The 26,156-nt window shown below is 33.9% G+C and overlaps 2 protein-coding genes across 3 annotated transcripts; both read left to right on the forward strand.

Annotated features, from left to right (window-relative positions):
- Window positions 1–9,344: 9,344 nt before the first annotated feature.
- LOC143578575 (ACT domain-containing protein ACR4-like) lies at window positions 9,345–12,889 on the forward strand. 2 transcript variants are annotated; one of them, XM_077062111.1, is made up of 7 exons: window positions 9,345–9,374; window positions 10,523–10,634; window positions 10,702–10,816; window positions 11,264–11,331; window positions 11,399–11,989; window positions 12,086–12,190; window positions 12,548–12,889. In XM_077062111.1, the coding sequence occupies exons 2-7, from the start codon at window positions 10,524–10,526 to the stop codon at window positions 12,887–12,889; spliced, it is 1,332 nt and encodes a 443-aa protein (XP_076918226.1). In that variant the 5' UTR covers window positions 9,345–9,374; window position 10,523. The 2 variants fall into 2 exon arrangements, with proteins under 2 accessions (XP_076918226.1, XP_076918225.1); XM_077062110.1 differs by lacking the exon at window positions 9,345–9,374 and adding an exon at window positions 10,112–10,122.
- A 6,289-nt stretch (window positions 12,890–19,178) lies between these two features.
- On the forward strand, window positions 19,179–22,221 carry LOC143578576 (uncharacterized). The gene is made up of 4 exons (XM_077062112.1): window positions 19,179–19,222; window positions 21,595–21,717; window positions 21,811–21,957; window positions 22,047–22,221. Exons 1-4 carry the CDS (start codon window positions 19,217–19,219, stop codon window positions 22,197–22,199), a joined length of 429 nt encoding a protein of 142 aa, XP_076918227.1. The 5' UTR covers window positions 19,179–19,216; the 3' UTR covers window positions 22,200–22,221.
- The last annotated feature ends 3,935 nt before the right edge of the window (window positions 22,222–26,156 follow it).

Below are 26,156 nucleotides of genomic sequence, written 5' to 3' on the forward strand. Positions count from 1 at the left end.
TGCTTAAGTTAGTTGTTTACTATTAAACCAATCCAATTGCTAGTGTGATCAGCACTTTTGACAAATCTTCATAATTGTTTCTTTATAATTGTTTTGTAAATATAGTTAAATAAACGAACAAACGTATGACATTGACCACATGCTCCTCTGGATTTGATACCTGACTTACCCTGTCTATAGGTAAAATTAGGTTTTTGCATGATCGGTACGACACGGTCATCAGTTTTCTTTTAAGCGCTTCAGCATCTGCAACTCCAAGCAGACTTGATCTTGATCCACCTGTCCATGTACAACTGCACAAAAGCTAAAACGACTAAACTTCTTTCACAGACCCTCTCGAGGGTCAAGAAGAAATCGTTCATAGGCCCTCCCAATTTCAGTCCCTCAACTTGTAAATGATTTGTTTAAGTCCCAGATTTCCAACGAACTTTGCATGAACGACCTTGACAACAAAACACATGATTTTGAATGAAACAAAGTTTAACAAAATATGTACGAACATAATAAAACTTAAAATCTTTTTGGCATTTTTATATATTTTAAAAATAACGAAAATATATACATAACATTTTGAAATTGAAACTAAAATAAAACAAAAATCAAAATAAACAATAAAAGATAGGAGTAAAGATGAAATTAATATTATATATCAATAATATTTACAAAATTTTCTAATGATTTTAATATTTTTGTGAGAAAGATCACAACATGGAATCATATTGATTTGCAAAGCCCTAGATCGCCTTTCCATTTTGATATTATTATGTCACAATTTCATCACCGACTGTAGATATTGTCCGTTTGTTTAACTTGACAAGTGTTTTGATGCCAAAGTGATACGTTTAAAGTTCAATTAGGCATGGTGCTTATGTGGTCCTACTTAATCAGACATGTTACTTATTCCGTTATATCTCGGGCTTACTTTGTGTTAACATATCACCTCAACTTGATTTAAACCTTTCTTATTTGATCACAGTATACTTATTAACATACTTGACACTTTATTCTTTATTTTTACACACTTGACTCGATCTAGAAAGATTAAAATAAAGCAGAAGATTCAGGGCCTTAACAATCAGATCTTGTATGACTACAAACAGAAAAAGTCCAAGGCTTGAATCAAAATAAATGAAGAAATAAAGCAGAATTAAAATCCCTAAGATTGACTTTTTTTTCGACTCTTTTTCTTGATTTTTCCTTTTTCTTTTCTGACTCTTTTTGTTTTTCTTTTCTTTTCTTTTCTTTTCTTGACACTTTACTTGACTCAATAGAAATTAAATATTGACACTTATTTCATAAGACAACTGTGATCAGGTAAAGAGAGGCTTGGGTATGATATGTATAATTACATTTCTGTCTTCATGAATATAACTTCACGGAATCATGCAACCGCTTCATAATCGTATATCCACTAGTACCGGCAGGAATTTAGGTTTATATCACCCGACACTTACTTGTTTGTCAAGCCTATCTACACATCTGTGAGTGATTTTGTAGACTTTTGATCTACTCTTTTCATGCGCTAGGATCATTGCATATCAATGTACTATCATTTTCCAATGGTCGGATCAATTTCTCAAAATTTGAAAATTTTAATTATCCGACTCCCTCTAAGCAGGAACTCTCTCTAAACGGGACAATTCCTTTTAGATTTTCTTAAAAGTAATTGTTGGGACCAGGATTCTTGATCCTTGAGGATCAGCTATTTTGGCAACTGTTTCTAGGATTAAGGATTCTCGATGGATTAAGGATCCTCAACAGTCGACTTCAGTTATATTCTAATCTATTTTTGCAGGTTAAACACGTACTTACCAGAAAGCCTACTTTTACGGAGAGCATATTTTACCAGGTCTTCCTTGCTGTCCACGCTCCTAAATGGTCAAGATAAAAGAGTAAACGAACGTGGCCGGATTTATAGGAGTTATTTAGTAGACGTTATCTTCCTTTGTATTTATATATTAAAAAAAGGCTGATCATAACTGTTGGGACCGAGATCTTTTATCCTGGAAGATCAATTATCCTCAACGCTCGTAAATGTCTGCTGCCAGGACCAAGGATCCAGTACGGTTCAAGGATCCTTAACAGCTATCTCCAAAAATATTTCTATCTTATGTGCAGGTGATTGATTTTGTTAATTACGTGTCCTACATTCGTGGAAGCCGCATTTACCGAGTCTTTACATACGTTTTCTCCATTTTGCAATGGCCAAGAGAAGATATGGAAGATTACAACCGGATTTTTAGCATAATTAGTTACTAGTCATTTGTATTTCCTTCTATATATACTGAACAAAACTATAAAACACACACAACACATAACATACGAGAATATCTTACTTAGAACTTTCTACACATCTTTGTATTCATTTCTAGCTGAAGTTCATCACTTGTAATCGTGATTTTCATTGATAATATAGTTGGTAGTGATAGTTTTCACTACCCGAGGTTTTTATGCCGGCGGGATACTAGTTACCAAGGGCTTTTCCTCGTATAAATCTTCGTGTTCACCGTCTACAATCGTTACTTTGATTATTTTGTTCATACTAGCACCAATCCTCACTTACGAATTTGGTTATGTGATCCTTAGACTGATTTTTGACCAAAACAGTAATATAAAATCTTTTTGGTAAATCAAATGATTTGTTTTTGCTTTTCTTAAGATGAATTGAAAATCTTTTTGATGAGTTAAACTTAACTCATTTTCTCCCTCTAAAATTGTGACATATTTGAAAAATATTTACAATTTTAAAACAAAAAGATAGATAGGTTGTTTTAATCAAAATTTATCATGCCGAGCGATTCGACCAGAAATTCAAATCAGGCATGATCGATGGCTTTAGTGAAAAGGTCAGCAAAGTTGTTGTCAGATGGACTATCTTAAGCAAGCATTATCACATTGTATGACAAAGTTGACGAGATTCAAACCGAGATCCAACAGCTGATGCTGGATCCATCACTTGAGATAAGTAGTTGGACGAGGTTAGTTGAAAAACGCTCGAAAAGTAGTTGTTGAAGCATTTAAACAAGGCTTCCCTTCCTCGAAGTTTGTCCTCCATGTCGCTTATGAAAGACTCGAACACGCCATCGAATGGTTTAGCATCAAATAGCAAGGGTTCGTCTCCCATCATATGTCGAGTGCAATCACTATCTAGGTACCTAATACTATTGATAGTCCTCCTTGAGTGACCCTGCATGCACTAAGCGTTTAAATAGACATGGGCTCCCGGCACACTTTTGTCCCGGGAAGGTCAACCGTAAACCGACCGAACTTAATTTTGTTTCCTGAAAACCGTTTATTTCTTGGTGGAGCCTCACTTGATGAAGAACAGTCCTTAGGAATCCAAGCAAAAACTTGTTCTTTGGTTTTGTCAATTTTGGACTTTTCTTTTCTTGATTTTGAAACTATTTTTGGTGAATCCTCAAACTTTATAGTCTTAGGATCCTTTTTGATTTTATCCTTTTTGGATTTCCAAAAGGGTTTCTTTTTGTGTTTTACTTTATTAACTTTGGATCTCAAATCCATTTCATTGGGTTCACTATCAGCTTGATCAGTCCTTGAATCAGGGCTACTGAAAGCTCCTTTTGGGGACTGACTAAGCCGCCTTTGAATATCAATTTGTTGCTTGAACCAGTGCTTGCAATGTCTTGCAAGATGAGTAGAGTGACCACACACAAAATAGCACTTTCTCCTAGGAGTGCCATGGAACTCATCTGAACTATAATGTGGTTGGTGCGATGGGAAAGGTGATCCTTGGAAAGGAATATGATTATAAAACATATTTTTGTAATATGGATCAACAAAATTTTGTTGATAATGACCATAGTAGTTGTTGTCACAGAAGTTGTATGGCTGAGGATTTCTTAATTGATTGTTTGTTTGAGAAAATGATCGTTTATTTGGTGGAACATAGTTACACGAAGTACTTGTCTTTTCATTTAAAAAAAACTTTGCTTTTACTTAAATTATCCTCAGTCTCACAACTTGATGATGAACAACTTGATATGTTCACCTCAATAGGCTTACTTTCGTTGACACATTTTCCAACAAAAGTGTCATCACGAACGGTTTCACAATCACAACTTGTGTCCATTTCCACCGACCCACTTTCTTCTACACAACCAGCTTTAAAAGATACATTGATGTTAGATTTATCAGATGATGGGACTGGAGCAGCAGTTTGAGAAACCGGAGGGACAAATTTCACAGGTTTTGGTATTCTACCAACCCCATATGACATTTCTTCCTCGGGAGCAGTATTATAGCTGAAGTGGGGTAAGCTGGTATAATTATCATTTAAAGGTGGAGGTACAGACGTATAATCATATCCCAACCCCGCTTTGAGCTTAGTACTTCTCTGGGCTCCAATGATATCATCCAACTTCTCAGATGATGTTTCAAATCTTTCGACTATCTTTTCGTGTTTCTTTTTCTCAGAAGCATCAAGTTTCAATTTTTCAATTTCATCTTTCAATTCATTCACTATGTTTTTATAATATATAACATCATGCTCCTTTTGAAAAATTTTAAGTTTAAGATTTGCCACATCATTACGATGAGTATCAATCTTCTCAACGTAAATCTTGTCAGCCTTTACATATTTAGCATTTAGTTGTCGAAGTTTTGCATTTTCTTTCAAAACTTCGTTTTGATAATATCTATAATATGTAACCTTATCAATGCAAGCCTGCGTGCATAAGTTGTGGTTTACCTCATCGCAAGGTGATGTGTCGGGAATGATAGGACATGAATGACTGCTTTCACCTGCAGCACTTGTCCCAACTTTATTTTTTTAAACTGATTGTTCATTTGGAGCTTATCTTCCATTATTTCAAAAGACTTGATGGTAGAAGCCAACTCTGAGAGTGTCATGGTATACAGGTCTATGTTTTTTTTAATGGTAACCACATTGATGTTCCATGTGTAAGGTAGTGAATTCAACAACTTCATGTTGATCTCAAACAAACCATTGATGATACCGGCACTACTCATTTTGGTGACGAGTGACTCAAATCTGTTGATAAGAGAGGCAACCGATTCTCCTTTAGTATGTGCAAACATGTCGAATTCTCCTTTTAATATTTTCTTTCGGCTTTCTCCCATATCCAGATTTCCTCCAAGCTCAGGTTAGTAAGACATTTTTTTGAAAGAGAAAAAAAAAATTTAAGGTTTTTTTATTTTATTTTATTTTTTACAGTACCAAGTTGCTACAGTGCCGAGTCGCTACAGTGCCCAATGCGAATCGTTTGCTATAGTATCCGTGAGAATGAGAAATGGGAAATGAGAAATGAGGAATGAGAAATGGGAAATGAGAATGACAAATGAGGAATGAGAAATGAGAAGTTTTTTTGTTTTTTTTTAAAGAATATAGCACCTAAACTTTTAAATAGTCAAAAAGACTTTAGTCTAAAAACCTCTAAATTGGCCTAGATATGAGTTTTTAAGACGAATCTGAGCTCAGGCACAAAAAAACTTAAAGCACTAAAAACTTAGATTTGGTGATTCTCGTTTATTTATAAGGTGTAAGGGACTCCAAAAGGGATGAATAACACGAAATCAACCTCAAATCCAAAAAAAACTAAGATCAAAATCCGAAAAGTTTGACCTGAAAACCACAAAAAGTCGAGCCGAAAGCTCTGATACCACTTGTAGGTCCTCTAGATGGATCTCATAACTTGACTCGGATCAATCCGTGTTGTTGGTTAGTGGAAATCACCAACAACACTCGGATCTGGGATGTTAGTTTTGTTTATGTAAAAAGAGAGAAAAGAGAGAAGTGGGTGAGAGAATGAGAGAAAGAAACTTTATTTTCTTGGAGTTGTGAAAGAGTTTTTTGGGATAAATGGGTTAAGTAGCCCTTTTATAGGGTCCTCATTTATCCAAAGTTTACATTTTAACTTACAAAATAAACGTACCGAGTACGTACTACACCGACTAAAATAAAACTAAAACGACATATACAATCCTAAAAACAATATATAATATTGGTCCTACAATTCTAGAAAGGTGATAACTAAATATGCAATATGTGTAAACCATATAATCGCAATGAGAACTTTTTTTAAAGACCAAAGTTATAACTTTTTAAATATTTTGAAAAGAAAGGTCGTTCAAAACAAAAAATATTTAGAAAGAAAATAGATGATCAATCCTATAGTGAAACACTTTGGAGGACTTCTCTCTTTTTCGTCATGAGGTCAAGGTCAGAGTCAATGTGGATGCTTCTTTTAGTGGTTATAAATAATAATGTTTTTAGGTTTATTTAGCTATTAGTTAATTGTTAATAGGATCTTTTCTTAAATTATTGATGTAATCATTTTATTTTAATAATAGTGACACGGATGCTTTTAGTTTTAAAATCTTCAAAACGCAGCCAAAGATAGTTTATATATTCTATTCAACAAAACGTTCAAACGTTATGAGTTTTATAATTATAAACCCGTTTGAAGTGAGATCCTCAATATTAAACGCAATCCAAAGCTCGTCTATGTGTTTTATCAGAAAGTATAGTCATGTTAATTTAGTACATAACAAGGTTAGAGCCCGTGTTTTACATGGATGAAAAATATAATAAAAATAAAAATTATTATATATAATATGTAAATTCAATTGTTTAATATAATAATTTTTATTTATGACCTTTTTTATTAAGTTTTTGATATATTGTACATTATAATTTTAAGTTGAAAACCAAATGTTAATGTTTGATTTAATTCAAATAAAACACTCATACCGATATTGTTTTATTAAATATTGTGTGTATAAAAATAATATTTATAACAAAATGTTGTTACAAATTTAATAACTAAATTTACAAATACTAAGGTTTTTTTGTAAAAGAAAATAAAGAAAAATTTATTATATTTTAAAATAAAGAGAGAAACGATGAACAATATTAAATGGTTGTGTTAAAGAGATATGAGAAGACAATGTTATATTGTGAATTATGAAAATGTAAACAATTAATTAAATATAATTTTGGTTTATACTTAAAGAGAAATCACATTTATTGATTTATATATGTTAAGTCAAGAAATCAAACATAATTACAATTTTAGTGGAGTTGGTAAACACATTTGGTTTGAAACATGATGTCTTGGGTTCGAAACCCGTATCACACAATAATAGAAAAACGGGTCATGGGTCATAAGGCTATATGCTACGATGAGGGGCATCGAAGCCCTCCACAACGCCACGTCAGCACCACGTCATCGACTCATAAAAAGTCGGGGCATCGAAGCCCGTCCCGCTATGGTTTAATGCCCCTTGGGCGGCCCAATATATGTATATGGATATATATGTATGTGTGTATGTGAGAGAGGAGAGAGAGAGCTCTACCAATGGCGCCGATCGTCCTCATGCCAGCCCCCCCTTCCGCGCCTGCCTCCACCGCGCCCCCAACGGTGTTCCAACTCCAACGGCACCATTTCTCCCCTCTTGAAGACGCCCATAGTGCATAGTCTAATAGTTTCAGCCAAAAGTTAAAATCGAAATTGAATTTTAGCGAAATCATAGTTTGTTGTTTTATTCTGTAAAATGCAAGGCAACTTTTTACAGTTTTGATTGGCGAAAGATAAACGCCCCCTCCCCCCTTTTTTATGTGTCATCAAATTCACACAATTGGTGCATTTAAATTTTAAACACATTTTTCTTCACACAGCCTTATCAATCATTAGAATGTAAGTTTATATAATGAAAGTATGCAAAAGAACCCACACACAAACGTGCTATAAACGCATATATTTAAGACATGGAAATTAAGTTGGGCGTTAGTTAAAAATGGTGTAACTACCCAACTAAGTGCATAATAGACACATGATGCATCTTGCTACAAACCCATCACTATAAGTACCACTGACCATGCCTACTTTATCAGTTGTGGAAATGAACATATTCACATCTAGATAGACATAGCTAGTGTATTCTACTCTATAATTGTTGGATTACATTTAAAAACTCATGATTGTCATATTTAAATGTGTTGATCTTTTTTTTTCACATGTGAGACATGGTGTTGAAAGTTTTAAGACAATACAAAAGGCCATTTTGATGGTCAATATGCCTCATTCAAATATGCATAACACAACAAGGACCAAAAAGCGTCTGTATAACATCTGGTAACGTTCAATCTATAATTCTATGTAGTTCAACTACGACAAGTTACATCTTTCAGTAGCATTTTAACCTATGAGTGTACAATACATCCTAAAAATTTAGGAGTTTAATATTATTTTTTGACCTAACATGTTTTGAATTAGCACGTTCTAACATGATCCATTATTACCCTCCCTTCAACGACAAAAGTTCCAAATACGTCGGTTGTTTAACATGAATAGTTAAAGTCGCAACTTATAGAATTAACAAAAAAAGGTGCATGATAGACATATTTAGATATATTTTAATATAATAAGTGAATAACAAATTGATCTAAGAAACGTTTTATAAGTTTTTAACAAGTATGGCAATTTAAATACACAAAAAGGGACTTTTCCTATTGGTTTTCCATAGTTATATCATCACTCCTTGTTTTTATTGTCAATGCAGATTTACTTCCCTTACATGTCCTTGTCATGTGATCTTTTTTTCTCTCTCCACAAACATTGGAAAGAGGTCACGTGCCTAGGTTAAACTATAAACATAAAACCCTAATAACAATGATTTCACCCAAGGCGTACGTTAGCATAACCCCACTTAGTCAACTAAAATGCACAAGATCCAGCTAACATGTGCTGCGGTCCAAGATCACCCACCACCATTTTTGGGAACTCCATTGTTAAGTACCGGAGCCCTGAATTTTAACACACGAAACTCTTTTTAGAAACTTTCTAGAGAGAGAAACACACATTTACACCTTCTTGTGTGTGCAAAAATACACCAATTTGACAATTTCTATGCCAAATTCAGTTTCTTCATTGACAGACATTTGGGATTTTGCTCTGTTTCCATAAAGTTCTCACCTTTATCAAATCTTGTTCAAAGTTATTAATGGGTATGTAATCTTTTTACGTTTTTATCACCCTTTTGTTCAATTTGTATATGTTTTGCTCTGTTTCTATAAAGTTCTCACCTTTTATCATATTTTGTTCAATTTGTATATCAATAGACATTTGGGATTTTGCTCTGTTTCAATAAAGTTCTCACTTTTATGTATTTTTGTTCAAAATTATTAATGGGTATGCAATCTTTTTATCACCCTTTTGTTCAATTTGTTTATGTTTTGCTCTGTTTCTATAAAGTTCTCACCTTTATCAAATTTTGTTCAAAATTATTAATTGGTATGCAATCTTTTTATCACCCTTTTGTTCAATTTGTATATGTTTTGCACTGTTTCTATAAAGTTCTCACCTTTATCAAATTTTGTTCAAAATTATTAATAGGTATGCAATCTTTTTATCACCCTTTTGTTCAATTTTTGTTCAATTTGTATGTCAAATTTATTATCTTGTTTGATAGACATTTGGGGGTTTTGCTCTGTTTTTATGAAGTTTTCACCTTTAACAAATCTTGTTCAAAATTTTCAAAATTATTTATGGGTATGTAATCTTATTATCACCCTTTTGTTCAATTTGTATATGTTTTGCTCTGTTTCTATAAAATTCTCACCTTTTATCATATTTTGTTCAATTTGTATATCAAATTAATTATTTTTGTTTTATAGACATTTGGGATTTTGCTCTGTTTCAATAAAGTTGTCACATTTATCTATTTTTGTTCAAAATTATTAATGGGTGTGTAATATTATTGTCACCCTTTTGTTCAATTTGTATATCAAATTTAATATTTTGTTTGATAGACATTTGGGGGTTTGCTCTGTTTCAATAAAGTTCTCACCTTCATCTATTTTTGTTCAAAATTATTAATGGGTTTGTAATCTTATTATCACCCTTTTGTTCTATTTGTATATCAAATTCAATAACTTGTTTTTTGCTCTGTTTCAATAAAGTTCTCACCTTTTATCAAATTTTGTTCAAAATTATTAATTGGTATGTAGTCTTTTCATAACCCTTTTGTTCAATTTGTAATTTTGTATATCAAATTCAACATCTTGTTTCGTAGACATTTGTGGTTTTGCTCTGTTTCTATAAAGTTTTCACTTTTTTTTAAGTTATTCAAAATTATTAATGGGTATATAATCTTTTTAACACCCTTTTGTTCAGTTTCATATAATTGGTTGTTGTAGCTGAATGTTTGGTGTTGATTCTGTTAATTATGCATCTAAAAATGGCTCCCACAAGGGGGCAAAAGGAACCCCACCATACCCACATGGACAGAGAGTCTTGAACACCCCTTTTTTGGTGGGTTAAAGCTTCTCTATTGGCCTTCTTGATATCTTGTTTTCTTTTCAATTTTTTATTTTTTTTATAATTTTTTTTTATAAATTCTACATCAAATCTTCATCATCAATCATTATTGGTTGCACTCTTTACTTCCTTTTGCATCCCACACATTCTTGTTTACTTACTTCACACTCTTTGTTCCATTTATGGTTTATAATTGGTAATTGTGATTGCACCTAATTTTGTAGTATGAGCTATTCAAGAAACATGGATGATGAATACGAGAAGTTTATTCGACGAATGAATCCTCCGAGAGTAGTAATCGACAACGAATCTTGCAAAAATGCCACCATTATTCAGGTATTTGTTTACTTTAAATATCTCAAGTTATGTTGTTAGTTGACTGTAGAATCTTTGTTGGTGTCAGGTGGATAGTGTTAACAGACATGGCATACTTTTGGAAGTGGTACAAGTTCTTACTGATCTCAATTTCAGCTTCACAAAAGCTTACATAAGTTCTGATGGAGGGTGGTTCATGGATGGTATATTACTATATTTCATCTCATAACTTTCTTGTTTCTTTTACAGTTTTTAGTGTTACTAATAGTTTTTAATCTGTTTTTTTTCCTGCCCGAGTCGAGTTTTGTTGTAAAGTTAGTAAGTTTCTTGTTTCTTTGATAGTTTTTGATATTGATAGTTTTAAATCTGTTTTTTTACTACCCGAGTCGAGTTTCATTGTAAAGTTAATAACTTTCTTGTTTCTTTATAGTTCTTAATCTGTTTCTTTACTACCCGAGTCGAGTTTTGTAGTAAAGTTAAATCTTTATTGTTTCTTTGATAATTTTTAATCTGTTCTTTTAACGACCCGAGTAGAGTTTTATTGTAAAGTTAACAGCTTTCTTGTTTCTTTTATAGTTTTTAATCTGTTCTTTTAACGACCCGAGTAGAGTTTTGTTGTAAAGTTAACAGCTTTCTTGTTTCTTTGACAGTTTTTAATGTGACTGATCAAGATGGGAACAAAATCACCGATGAAGAAGTTTTGGATTACATTCAAAAGGTAGAGAAATTTTTAAGAGATTAGTTTTATGATTAGTATCTATATTCATTAATAGTATCATTTTCAGGCACTTGGGTCAGAAACTAGCTTTACAACATCAGAGGATTCAATCGGGGTGACATCCTCAACCGACCACACGGTAATCGAGTTAATAGGAAGTGACAGACCCGGGCTACTTTCCGAACTATGTGCGGTTCTCACGCACTTAAAGTGTAATGTGTTGAACGGTGAAGTTTGGACGCACAACACGCGGGCTGCATCCGTGATGCAAGTGACCGATGAGGAATCAGGGTTAGCCATTATGAACCCGGAGAAACTTTCGATAATAAAGAAAATGCTTTGCAATGTGCTTAAAGGTAGCAACAAAGGTAACGAGGCCAAAACCGTGGTCTCTCATAGTGGGACCCACATGGAAAGACGGCTGCACCAAATGATGTTTGCGGATAGAGATTATGAGAGACGACATGAGGAGGGTTGTAGTGATAATCAAAAGCCGGATGTTAAAGTTGTGAATTGGTATGATAAAGATTATTCGGTGGTTACAGTTAGGTGTAAAGATAGGCCCAAACTATTATTTGACACGATTTGCACGTTAACGGATATGGAATATGTGGTGTTTCATGGAATTGTCGATGCTGCAGGGCCCGAAGCTTACCAGGTTTGCAATTTACAAAGTTTTTTTTTTTTTCACTTTTTGATCGAAGTTTGACCTTTTTGCTGACTCTATAACGCTTCGTTTTATTTTGTTTTATAGGAATATTGTATCAGACATATCGATGGTTTCCCTGTGAATTCAGAAGCAGAAAGACAAAGGGTGATCCAATGCCTTGAAGCTGCCATTGAAAGAAGAGTGTCTGAGGTAATATTATTATAAAAAAAATAACAAGCAGAAATATGCCACTTTTGAGCCTATTTCATTCGGTCAACTCTATATAAGTCAAACGTTTATTTTGACATGGACATGTTTATCTTTGTAATCTGGAAAACGAACCTATATTAATAATTTTTATATACTTGCACGGCGTTATCAGTTTTTCACATAAAAAGAAGTTATTCCTGTCTAAATTGACGTTATAAAAAAGCTCATTTGACTTTTGAAAGTCAAATATGTACTCTTTTATGTTGGACTGTTGGTATTGTCACATAGATCCAATAATTGGTTAATTAGCATAAATATGTGAATTTTAATGTCTTTTTGTCTTTTTATTTTATTAAGGGATTGAAGCTAGAACTTTGCACAACCGACCGAGTCGGGCTTTTATCTGATGTCACACGCATATTCCGAGAGAACAGCCTAACCGTCACGCGTGCTGAGGTGACAACACGAGCTGGAAAAGCCATGAACACATTCTATGTTGGTGATGCTTCAGGGTACCTGATTGACCCGAGGATTATCGACTCTATCCGGAAAGAAATCGGTCAAACAATACTAAAAGTCAAAGGCAACCAAATTTTACAAAATCCTCAAGAATCATCATCACCCAATAGGTTCTTGTTTGGTGGGCTTTTCAAGTCCAAATCTTTTTGTAATTTTGGTATTGTTAGATCATACTCATGAAGTACTAAACACAAGTTTGGTACAACAGTTGTAAATATCAAGATTCTAGGTTTTTAGGTTTTGACTTTTGTTGACTAGGTTGTGATTCCACTTGCCTTTCATCATTTCATGGAAATTGGTGTGAATTGAGGGTTGTTTTTATTTTTTAATTATGTTTAGAGTTGTCATAACATGTCGGACACGACACGATGACCTGTTATGCTAAACATGAACCTGTTTAGTAACAGGTTAACCTGTTAAGACTTGTTAAGGGACATGTTTAAATACACAATGGATAATAGACGTGTAACGAAACCAAAATTTTCAAAATAAACATAAAAGTTTTAATTAATAGATAATCCATAACATATTTGAAACAAAAAACCACAAATCCATAACATATTAGAAACAAAAGACGACAAATAAATAACATGCTTGAAACACAAAACCACATAAGTAAATCCTAACATCCATAAAAAATATAATATCGGGTTCTGACGGGCATTAGTGAAATGTCGTTTGTAAGTATGACTTTAGGTTTAAAACTTTAGGAGTTTTTACATATATTTATTTTTTTTTTAAATAAAATTCTACACGGGTTACTAACAGGTTAACATGTCTTTAACTTGTTAGGACATGAATTTAAACATGTCTTAAACAAGTTGACATGTTTAAGACACGAAACTTGTTAAAACCCGTGTCGTGTTAACAGTTCCGTGTCATAAATTGGCAGCTCTAATTCTGTTATTACCAGCCGCATAGATTATTGTTATTTGTTACCATGTTCTGGCTTAGTGGTAGCCTGATTGCTTCTTATAAGAGATGTCGTTGTACAAGCCTTGACGCCTGTGTTAGGGAGGCGGTTTTACTTGGTTGTTTGTGTTTTCGTCTACTGGTGGCTTTTGAGTCAAAACTCAAGCGTCAAATAACTCGGGATGGTTAACATCCCATCACTGGTAGATGCGGAAAAATCACTCTTTAAAAAAACATACATTATTGTTGATAGAATCTTGTTGAACATTTCCCGCCACAAATTGGGGGCGGTTTTTGTGGTTAGATTTTGGCGGCTAAGCATTGACTAGTTGACCAGAGAGAGTCAACCAAAGTGTCATTTTCAATGTGTTGCATGCGTACAACATGCAATAAATGTGTTTAAAGATACACTAATGGGTTGGATAAACATTTGTCAAAGGTTTTTTATCATCGGTATTGAAGATGTAGACGGTTTAGTGTTGGCATCTTAACGAACTTAATCCATACCAACAAAACTCACATTCGTGCACTGGCGCAACGCGACAGAAATATAAGCAAATCCTAGCTGTCCGGTGCAACGCGCCAGGTAAAACACTACTTGTTTTACTGAATTTAAACATATATAATAAATGTTTTAGAATTTATCTTTTTTGTTGTTAAATAATGAGAGCTAGATGTGTTTAAAATGAATATATGATCAATAAAATAATGATGTTAAAACTAGTGTTTAATAAAATTTAAAATGCCATATAAGCTAGTGGTGGAGTGGTAAGGATATTTGGTGATCCATGTGACCGAAGTTCGATTCTTGCTTCCATCATTTAGTTTCAGCGGCACCAGGTGATGATGGAGACTAGACAAATATGTGACGTTCACTAGTTGGATCTTGAACTGTACAAGTTTTATCTCATCGCATTGTCGTGCCTTCGGACGAGTATTCACAGAATCACGGGTGCTTGCCATAGATGAGGGATTTCCCCGGATCGAAAGACGAATGTATCCCGATGTGATGAATTTAGCTAGTAACCCATTTGAACGATTCGTCGACCATTAAAAAAACGAATTTAAATTAATAAAGTATGTTTAAGTTGTCTCACGCTAGATCATATCGTATAGGTGGGTGAACACAACTTAAATCCTACTCAGACGCACGCCAAGGGTGCAAAATTCGGTTCAAATGGTTTGGACATGAATGCCAAACCAAAACTCTTGTGCTCACGGGGTGTCTTTTTTTAAGCATATTTATGTTGGAGCTAAACTTCTTTCTCGTTTTTATGACTTGATAAGATAGTTGTCTTTTTGCATTGACATTATTAAAGTTGCGCTAGCAAATTGCGTTTCACGCATTGTAAGAAGTAGTAATGTTGATTTCTGACTATTGTTAACCAACTTAATTGCATATTAAAAATTATTTAATTCAAAATTAAAACCATATGGTTTTTAGCTATAACAAACTTTTTGCCACATTTTAAACACTTTTTTAACCTAAAAGACCGAGACTCTCTTGTATGTTAACAAAAACCTATATTCTCAATTCTTTACGCAAAATAATTAACACTAAAAGACCTAGTAGTGTTACCTCAGGCTCACGAGTTCATATTCGGTAATATAACTTACTGTGTTTGATGTAGCATGGGAGACACTCAGATATGCAATATGTTCTCAAGGAACTTAACTTTTATCTCATGCATTGCATGTCTCGGCCAAATCTCTTCTTAATTCATTTGATCATACCCTTTTATTCATTACATCGAATACTCATTTCTATCATACATCGAATACTCATAATTATTCATTACCTACCCGATTCCCAGCAGGCATCATTTACACCCTTTTATGTTTTTATCTGGTACAAAGCATAAATAATCTTGGATTGTTTATTACCCGAACTCAATCTTAAATAACCGTGAAAACCAACTTGAAATATCAAAATGATCGACAATACTTCTGTAAAAATTTATAACCGTAAATTTTAAATTTCTAACAGCTTATAGTGTGATCTATTTTACTTTTATGATTATATGATAGTATTGATGTAACTTAAAAAGTTTTTACAAACTTTATCATCTAATTTACTTTAGTATTCTACTATTCTCTAATATATTATGATAAAGAGTGATTATTTATATCAAGTATTGACACAATGACATTATATCGAAAGCACTAGAAGTTGGTTTGAAGTAGTTATCGTTAAAAAAAAAGAAGTTAGCAATACTTTTATAAATTATTAAACATAGATTGATAGTTTTAATAAAACTACCTCCCAGTTTAGAAATTTAATATACGTACACAGTAACATGTGCATGCATGTTTGTACAAAACAAATCTTTAGTCACATGGAAGACAATACTGATCCTTGCATTTTTCAAGGCGTTGAACAACCAAGTTCATTGTACTTTCTTACATGAGTAAATTTAAAAGCACATCATGATCAACCACCAAAAAAAAAAAAAAAAAAAAAAAATTTGTTGTAGTTTATTAATTATTATGAATTAAATGAGCAAAATAAAAACATTCTTGTTACAAAGCCGTTGAAATCCGTATAAATTGAGACTCAATTATTTGGTGGATTGTAACTTTTGATTTATATGCACAAGAAACAACATACGAAAATATTGTTATTGTAAGTCATCAAGTCTTTGCTATAACGGTCAAGGGGTTTTTTCTTAAGAGTTTTCTTCTGAGGAGGTCTCAAAGTTTGATACCCTGGAGCGTCAAAAAATTAGGACGATTGAAATCTTATCAGAGGATTCGAACTTGGGTAATGATAATTGGTGACCCAAAGACTTGTCGCGGATACAAACATCGTTTAAAAAAAGCATACGATACTAACTAAATGGTTACACATTAAACAATGTTTGAGGTTCACAAAATACCTGGTTCCGGGCCCGACCCAGAATCGGTTCCTACCCGTACTCACCCGCTAGTACGACTTGGTAGTGGGTTTCTCCCCAGACCTGTACCCGGAACCGGTTCCACATTTACCCGGTCAAAACCCGACCTGACCATACCCAAAACCCGGAAAAACCCGGAAAACCAGGTCAAATACCCGACCCAGTTTTGACTTTTGTTGACCATACCGAGAACCGGTTCCTAAAAGTACCTGGTTTGTGCACCTCAGAATGTTTAAATGCGACCATTGGCTTTCTGGCTCAATGGCATGGGGACGATGGTTAAAGCTTGGGATCCTATAGGTCTCATGTTCAAAACCTGACTAAGGGGGTTTTCTCACAGTGGTGTGAGTTTCCTCCTTGATGGTGTTCTTGAGTGGGTCAGGCCTGGAGCGTCAAAATCAGTATGGACGGTTGACATCCCGTCTCAGAAAGGCCCACTCAGGTATTGGTGGGGGATCCAAACGCTATTAAAAAAAAAGAATGTTTAAATGCGGTTGGGCTATAAGTTGGCCTATAAGTCGGGCTTTGGGTCACTAGTATTCAGGCCACTGAAAGTGGGCCTGTCAATACTTAGGCTAATACTTGTTAGCCTATTAATCAGTTAGCTCATCAACAATTAGCCCGTTATGAATCCTAAACAACACTAAATTCTATAGGTTCATACGAATATGATCTTTTAACTTGATATGCTATTTTATATCGTATATACATGTGCATAGATTAATTACGTTTAAAATTTAATACTTGAGACTAGACTAGTTAGTAGTTACTCTTTTATCTTTTAAATTTTTAACATAAAATACACATATAAAACACAATCTTTTAAGCCGCTAAGATATGTAATATGCACCATTTTATTTTTTTTTAAGTGTCCATTACAATTTACGTAAATAGTCATTCGTGAGACTTTACGATAGTTTTGATATCAAGTTTTTGAAACTTACATTCGGTCTCCATTTTTCACCCAAGACGTAACACATTAGATCATTTTCACTAACTCACATTAAAAGAGCTGTCAAGTTAACACCATACCCGTCAGGGGCGGATCTATGAAGGGTTGAGGGGTAGCCCGGGTTACCCCTCAACCTTGTCGGTAAGGTGCAAAATTAGTGTAAATTTATTTTTTTCTTCTATGTTTTACGTATGGGTTACCCCTGAGACGAAGAGAAAGTGAATTGTAAAGTTTGTATTACCGGATTTCTTTTTTGGTCGTGGAATTGAAGGTTGCAGGAGCAGGTAAGAGCTTCATGGAAATGCATATCAATGGAGAAGAACTCAAGAAAATAAAAAAGAAAAGTCTTTACTTTAATAGATTATTTTAATAGAAAGAATACTTTTATTGGAAATCTAAATGTTTAAAATGCATATAGTAAAATAGTAAACTTGATAACAAAACTTATATAATATTTATTATATTTAATTATTATTTTTATTTATAAGTAATAAAAGTGGCTCCGCATAAGAATGAAGAGTTTACTATTTTAGTAATGTATCGTTTTATTGATTTTTATTTAGTTTATATGTTTTTCTAATTTAGATGACATTTTTATTTATTTACAAAATTTTCAACTATTTTATGAAAAAAAACATAATAGTAAGTATTTATCATATTTTTAGAATACCAATAATCATTACTCAAAAAGGTAAAAAAGGTTTAATTATCAGAGATGTTTGTTATTAACGTAAACCAATTAACGACGAATATACGAAAAAGTATTGCTACGAAAACTCATAGACTAGTGTTTTAGTTGAAAGTTAATTGGATTTTATCTTTTCATTGTGTGATATGAACCAGTCCGAATTTTTTTTTTTAACATTTAGTGATAAATAGACAACTCAACCCCCCCCCCTCCCACCAAAGAAGATAAAAACAAAAATTGACGCCTCTACATATAAATTTGTTTTTTGGGTTACCCCTGAAGTATTCTTCTAGATCAGCCACTGATACCCGTCATGGTTATTAGAAAACATGAAAAAACAAACGAAATAAATTCTAAGAATCAAAGGTTTTACGAACGCAAAAGAGCAAAGATTTAACAAGAGTCAAGACTAGGGTGCAAACGAGCCGAGCCGCTCATGAGCTACCCGGCTCGTGAAAATGCTCGATCGAGCCGAACTTAATCGAGCCCAAATCCAAGCTCGAGCCTAAAAGTAAGCTCGTTTAATAAACAAGCCCGAGCTTCACCTATTAAGCTCGAGCTGGTTCGTGAGCCTGCCAATTATATAATTTTTTAATAGGTATATTCACTAATTATTAATTAACATATATGATTTTGTAAAAGATAACTAAAAATAATTAAATAAATTATATTATTTTATACATAAAATTATAGTTGAAAAAAAGTACACAAAATAATTACAAATATATAAAAAAAATATAAAATAGTAAACGAGCCGAGCTCTGGCTTTAAAAATAGAAACCGAAATGAGTCAAGCTCGAACTCCGTATAAGTTAAACACACCAAGCTCAGATTCGGATCGACTCGTTTGCAGCGCTTACTCAAGACCCATCCCACCATAATTTAACCCCAAAAGTTTTTTATTTAATATACATATATTTTTTATTAATCTATTCCCAAACTTTTCAAATTATGAAATCAAAATATTTCCCGCTCCCTCCCAATTTATATTAACATTTAAAAAACACATTAAAACTGAGTACGAAAATCTTCATATGATGCATACATAAAATCGATTTTGGATGCAGGTAAATTTTCAATTAAAGTTCAACTTATGTTATAATTACCGTTCAATTTCTCATTGTAAGATGCAAGTTTCAGTAGAAATTCGTGTTTCTGTACGATTTAAATCGTAAGCAGTCTTCGCTAATTAGCAGATGCTGTGGTTTTATTTAGATAATAGAATCATAGAGATTTGTGGGTTTTGATTGGATTATGATGCTTTGGTTTGTTAGTCTTATAGTCAAATAGTTCATGAATCCACTTTAGTTTTTACTAGGGGTGTAAACGAGCTGAGCCCGAGCTTGACACGTTTAGCTAACAGAGAACTCGAGCTCTACTTTTCAAGCTATAGCTCGGCTTGAGAGGAGTTTTTCAACTTCGAGCTCGGCTCGGGCTCAACTTGTTATTAATTAATTAATTAATTTATATTAATTAATTAATTAATATACTTGCTTGTGTTCAACGGGTCATACAAAGTAATGTTATGACTCCAAGATCAGCAAATGTAGTTTTTAAAAGATTGGGTTTTGTGATTCAAAAGGATTAGTGGCGCAGCTTGTTGCCGCTTGCCTTCTGCTTCGATGTAATTTAATTTTTAAAAGCTTAATAATTAATTGATAAATAATCATACAATTTATATTTATAATTATATTAACATATGTTTTTATGTATAATTTACATCTCACCTTCCCCGGATGCTGCAGCGGGATTTTTACTGCGGATGATTGATTGATATGTTATTTAATAATTTTTATTATAATTTTTATGTAACAATATTTTTTTAAATAAATATGTATTGAATAAAGGGTGTATAAACACAAGTCTCGTTTGGGCGTGTTTGTTAAACAAGCTTATTTTTAGGCTCGAGTTTGTTTTAGCTTGGCTAGATTCGTGCTTTGTGCAAGCCAAATTCGAGCAGCTTGGCTTGTTTACACTTTTAGATTTTAGGAATGTATCTGATGAACCGGCTTTTGGATTCTTTTACTAGCTTTATGATGCATATCACAACTTTGTGTTCTTGCTGTTTTGATCATTTTTCTACTAAAATTTTGTGTTCTTTTGATTTAGTTGACCAGATTAAGCTTCAACTTTTAAGTATATGATGATCTTTTTGCTGTTTATTATGCAAAAGAGTAGGAGTATTACACGATATGACTTCTAGCCGTTATCGATTTATTTTTATTTTTAGTAGGCTGGATTCTTAATTTCTTACATATTATTAATGCTGCTTTTGCAGTGACAAACTAAAAAAAGCGAGTCACTTTTTTCGCACACAATTTTCTGAGATGACAACCACAAAAGCGTGCAAGGATAACGAGGAAGTTGAAAATGTTGTCATAATAGATTTGGACAATTACAGTTCCGGTAACATAAAAATGAACAAACCTAAAAGCCGGTCCAAAAATCCACGACGTTCACAAGGATTAAAAAGTGACATGAGTTTCCCTATGAAAGCATACATATTCATCGACGACGATGATGAGAGCCTGATGAATCACAGTTCTGTTACTCCATTGAGTTTATCAAAAAACAAAAGAATGTACCCCGGAAGAGGTCCCACCAGTTATAATATAAACATTCAGTTAGATGATGGCGAAGACGATGATGATATTAATAATAGTAAAAGTGTCATCGATGAGAAAGAAGGTCAACAATGCGCTGATGCAACTGATGGGGCTCACGTTGAAAACGCGAGTGTTGATGAACGAGAGAAGATTAAGGAAACCTTTGAGTACAAGCAAATACAAGAAGAGGAATTGGAGGCTAGACAGTTAGCCTTAAAACTTCAGGTACATTTACCTAGACAGTTGTTTACAAACATTTTAACAGAAGTTAGCCTACCTGTAGTGGGCGACAAATCCTCCACTTTTGGGTGAATTTTTGGAGGAACACACCCCCCCCCCTCCAAAACCCCCCGGGCGATAAGAGGGGCGACCGGGGGGGGGGGTGAGAATTTGTCGCCTGGTTGTTTCTTTGAATATTATTATTATATTTAGTATGTGTGTGATATATATATATATATAGGGCCACAACACCATTACACTCCTAAAACAAAAAATCCTCCCTTTGTTGACAGGGCGCCACATGTCAAAAATCGCCCCGTTTTGTAGCCCTATGCCACACATAGCCTTAGTTTTAGACTTTTAGACCCTAAACTTGCACCATTTGTGTACTTATCTGTATAATAAGTATATTATATTATTGATTGTAACAATAAATAGTTATTACATGATTGTTTTTAGCTTTCAAGAAGTTAAAAAAAAACACACAAAAGCTGAAAATTTGTTTTAACTCGAACTCATTTTGGCCCGCCAGCTAACCTGCTGACCTGTTTTGACCTGTTACTCGAAATTCAGTTGAAGGCGGAAACTTTTTATCCTTTTATTTACTTTTGCAGGCTGAAGAAGCTAAGCAGCAGCGACGTGTACTAAAAAGAAAAAAAGCTGAAGATCTGCATTTACTAGACGTTAAGAAACGACAACAACAACGCGTCGAAGAAATCAGAGAATCTCAAAAACAGGTTTGCAGAATTCATGTCACATGTTTATTATTTGTTTCCCATTTTTCAAGATTGTTCATTTTACAACATTTTTTTATTTTTAATGTTTCGCAGGACGAGGAAAACATGAACATGAAAGAAATGTATCGATTTGAAGTCCAGCAAGACCTTAAGAAGCTAGAAATGACATGCCACGACATGGCTTCGCTATTGCGTGGTTTAGGAATCCTCGTCAACAGCCCGTATGCCACATCAGACGAGGTTTGTTGTCTGATTATGCAGAACATATTAAAAAGGCTAATTTAAAGATCTAGATTGTTATTGTAGTAATACTATTGTTTTTGTTTCAGGTTCATGCAGCTTATAAACGAGCATTGCTAAGGTTTCATCCCGATCGAGCATGCTCAGGATCTGATATGCGCCAACAAGTCGAGGCTGAAGAAAAGTTCAAGCTTATATCGCGTATGAAGAAGAAAGTCGGTGACATTCCAAGCTTGAAGTAGCAAGACTAGTGACATACTTAATATTTTTTTTTGTGAAATTACTAGTGATAGATCATTAGATGCTAAACTTAAGACATATTAAGGTAAATTTGTGTTGGTTAATCTAATATGTTTGAAGTTTATTATAGTGTTACCAATTTTGTTATGTTTATATGGTTAAAGTTGAAAGAAAAATGAATAATATGAACTATAATGGGATTTTATTTAATAAAAAAACTAAAATGTTTAAACTTTTTATCAAATTTTAAAAGTAAAAGTTCTAAAAGTTTGTAAAACTAAAACAGTCTAGCAAAAGTTCTAAAACAATCATGTGAGCATGTGGCACCATTTGGATTTAGATTTTTCAACCCAATTCCCCCATTTGAGTGGTATCAAGTATCAACTTCCCTTGCTAGTTTGTGAGCAAGAACAACAAATAGTAGGTCCCATTCAATTTGCTATAGATTAGATTGTGTGTTATCGTTGAAGCCGAGCTTCGAATTTATTATTGTGTGCATTGCTGACTGGACACTCACTAAAGCCATTGTTGAAGCCGCCTGAGCCTGCTGTGGTCAAGGCGAATGATGGCTTCAGCAAATTTTCTGAATTTTTATTTATTTAATTTAATCTTCTAAATTTGGAAACTAATAACTAAAATTACATTAAAATAAAAATATTAACAAATTATACTAGTCTAGTACAAGATCATCGGGACGTTTAGCCTACAAATGCTCAACCAACTCATGACAAAGGTTTCTGTGGACCTCGCGGTTCTTGAGATATAAGATTTTTTTGGAGTTTTTCATCATCGATGATTGTCGATTCAGGTTGTGAGACGTCACCTTGTTAGTTTTGACAAATAGTCATACCTTGGTCTTTAAGAACCATGTTATGTAGAATTATACAGGTGTAGACGACTATTTTCTCTCTTGACCAAAACCGTAGTGGCCTCGAAATCAAATGAAAAATTTTCTTTATAACTCCAAACGCCCTTTCAATATCTTTACGTGCCGATTCTTGCTTATTCTTAAAGTACTTTCGTTTGTCTTCAACTGGAGATTTATGAGCTTGAACAAGCGTTGACCATTCGTTGTAAACCCCATCAACCAGGTAGTAGCCATGCTTGAATTGAACCGCATTTGCATAAAACGATTAGTTGGCTCAACCCACATAGTTCCATCAGGCTCGTTAATCAGCATAAGCCCATATACAAAACACAAAATAAACATTTATAAGCCTACATACCTTTTTGATACAAATTGAAAGAATGCGGCACATATTTTAACAGAATAGCCGGACGAAGAAAAGGATTGCATTTTGTCTTTTTGGTTTGTATTTGGGTGTATAAGAGAGAAATGAGTAGAATGAGTGAGCATTTTTTGTAGGTTTTTTGGTATGTGAAAGTGTTTGTTTATATAGGTAAATATAGAAAGAAAGAAAAAAGGGTTCAACGGTCATATCACGGATCTCAAAAAAACTCCATTCCCAACGGACCCTCCACTAGTCGCGTGCCTAGTTGCGGGCGCTCGCTCACGGTACCACTCGTGCCGGCAAGTTGTGGTGTTCGCCATCAACGTGGCTTGCGCCGGCCACCAGCGGCTCTGGTGAAACCACCACAACTCAAAGCCTTAAATAAACGGAAAAGTAGGTGACGATGTGATGGTTTGATAAAAAAACGGGTAATAGCCATTGGAGAAGAAATAAAGGCTTTAATAGGTTGTTTAAAAACTTATCGGAAATGGTAACAAAGAGCATATATCGGGTTGGGCCTATCTTATTATCATAATATTCTTTAATTTCTTAATTTTAGTTGATTATCCCATATTAGATTTTACAAACTTCACATGCCATGTTATATTATCTTTTATACTTGCTCATAACAAACTCTAGCGAGCCATGAATCCTCAAGCTTCTATTTTAACCTGAGCTTTAATTTGAAACAGTAGGCCGAAACGGAGCCAAGCTCAAGTATTACTAGAATATTAAACAAAGAGAGACCACCAAACACTCTGACATAAATATACATGTAATAGTTAGACTAGTCCCGTATCCTAAACAAAAGGTGTAGTAGATATTCTAGATTCTAGACTCGTAAGTAGTAAATGACTTTAGTTTGGCAATAAATAATTTGAAAGTTACAGGCTGAAAACCAAAAAAAAACAGAAAAATTGGTTTCCGAACCGGAACCAATTTTTAACCAAAACCAATTTCGGTTCTTAAACAATACAAAAAAAGGGTCCTAACCCAATACTAACCGTCAGTTCCTAAGTGGAGGTATTCGCTATGTTGGGTTATACTGAGCTATCAAAAAACGCAAAAACTGCTAACACATTCTCTAAAGCTTCAAGAAAATGAATTTACCTAGAACAACCCAAGAACGTCAATATGAATGCAACCCAGAATGTCGGTGTATCCTGGACCTATGCAGTTCCCATCTCCAAATATTATTCATCAAAACATCATTCCATTCATGAATTAGATGTTTTACCGATTCTGTTTTATGGCAAGTTGGTAACTTATGATGTTAATAACTAATAAACAAGTAGCACATTAATTATAAATAAATTAATCCAAATTCATATTTTTCATACTATCACACACTACAAGTTGTTGTCGAAAATGATTTACAAATTTATTAAAAGAACGTCATAAAAATATACACTTGAATTATCTATCTATTTACTGTATTTTTCATTGTTGATTTAAGTTACATTTCATATTACTAGCATTATTTGAAACATCTTGTAAATAGACGTGTTAACACAACAAAAAGATAAATGTAAATTATTTATCTCTACGTTTGTAATCGCAAGTTCATAAAAGTAAATATCAACAAATCATTTGGGCTTGTTTTTAGGTGGGGTCGTGTTATTTGGATCTGAGCACATGTTTTGACATTTTATTCAATTATAGCGAAAAATAGTACGACCAAGAAAAAAGTTTTTTAGAATCAAGGTTATTTCTAAAAAGTTTGTTAGAAAAATACTTTAGTGATTTATTTATGCTCATTTTTGGAGAGAAACTCTAAATGATCAAAATTATTGAAATACTCCATAAATGTTCATTCAGAAACAAGTTGTGAACCAAATCTGTCTTCACCGACGGGTTTTGTTTGAGCCAATCAAAACAGGCCATGTGTTTCAAATCTGTCGGTTCAGACCAGTGGCGGATCTTGAGCATCTAGTATGGATGGGCCGAAAGTCACAACCACCAATTTTTTTTTCTACTTCTAAGTTTCGGGTCGGCAATCCGGTTCGGGTCGGGTCAAACAATAATTCCAAACCCTAACCTACCAAATTGAAAGAAATACAAAATGGTGAAATGCGAATTACAGAACCTGGTCTCTGCTTGCTTCTGTTGCCAGTTTCGATTAATCGATTTCACTCCCACACGAGTCAGTTCCGAACCTCAGGCCTCAGCAGACAACGGCAATGCCCAATCAATCAATCAATTTCACATCCAAACGATTTCATCAATTCACTTGCTTGCTTCTCAGCTTCTGTTTTGACTTTTGTGCCGAACCTCACAAATCAGTAAGTCACACAACGACCATCGCACAACGGAACCTCCGCTTGTTGTGTTCGAACATCAACCATATGTTAGGGTTGAATTTTGGGCTTAATGTTTAGTTTTTCTGTTTAAAATTTATTCGGGCTTGCGGTTGGTCTTATGGAGTTTTATTTCTTAGCTTTCCTTTCTTTATCTTAACGTTTATTTCGTAAACAATTTTTCATCTTCGGCTTTAAACAAACTTTACATTTATAAAAATTCAAGGTTGGCCCTGACTCAAATAATATGGATGGGCCAGACTCAAATAACTTGGCTGGGCCGCACTCAATACACATATATATATTTTCTTGATCTTTCTGGAAGAAGGATACTACCGAGCGAAAAACGTGATGGGGCCGCGGCCCGGTTCGGCCCGAAGAAAGATCCGCCAATGGTTCAGACAAATTTTGAACCAAACCCATCATTTTT

The sequence above is a fragment of the Bidens hawaiensis genome, unplaced genomic scaffold, assembly GCF_021521415.1.
Source record: "Bidens hawaiensis isolate Kalapana, Puna unplaced genomic scaffold, B.hawaiensis_p1.1 tig00029296_1, whole genome shotgun sequence".
Lineage (NCBI taxonomy): Eukaryota > Viridiplantae > Streptophyta > Magnoliopsida > Asterales > Asteraceae > Bidens > Bidens hawaiensis.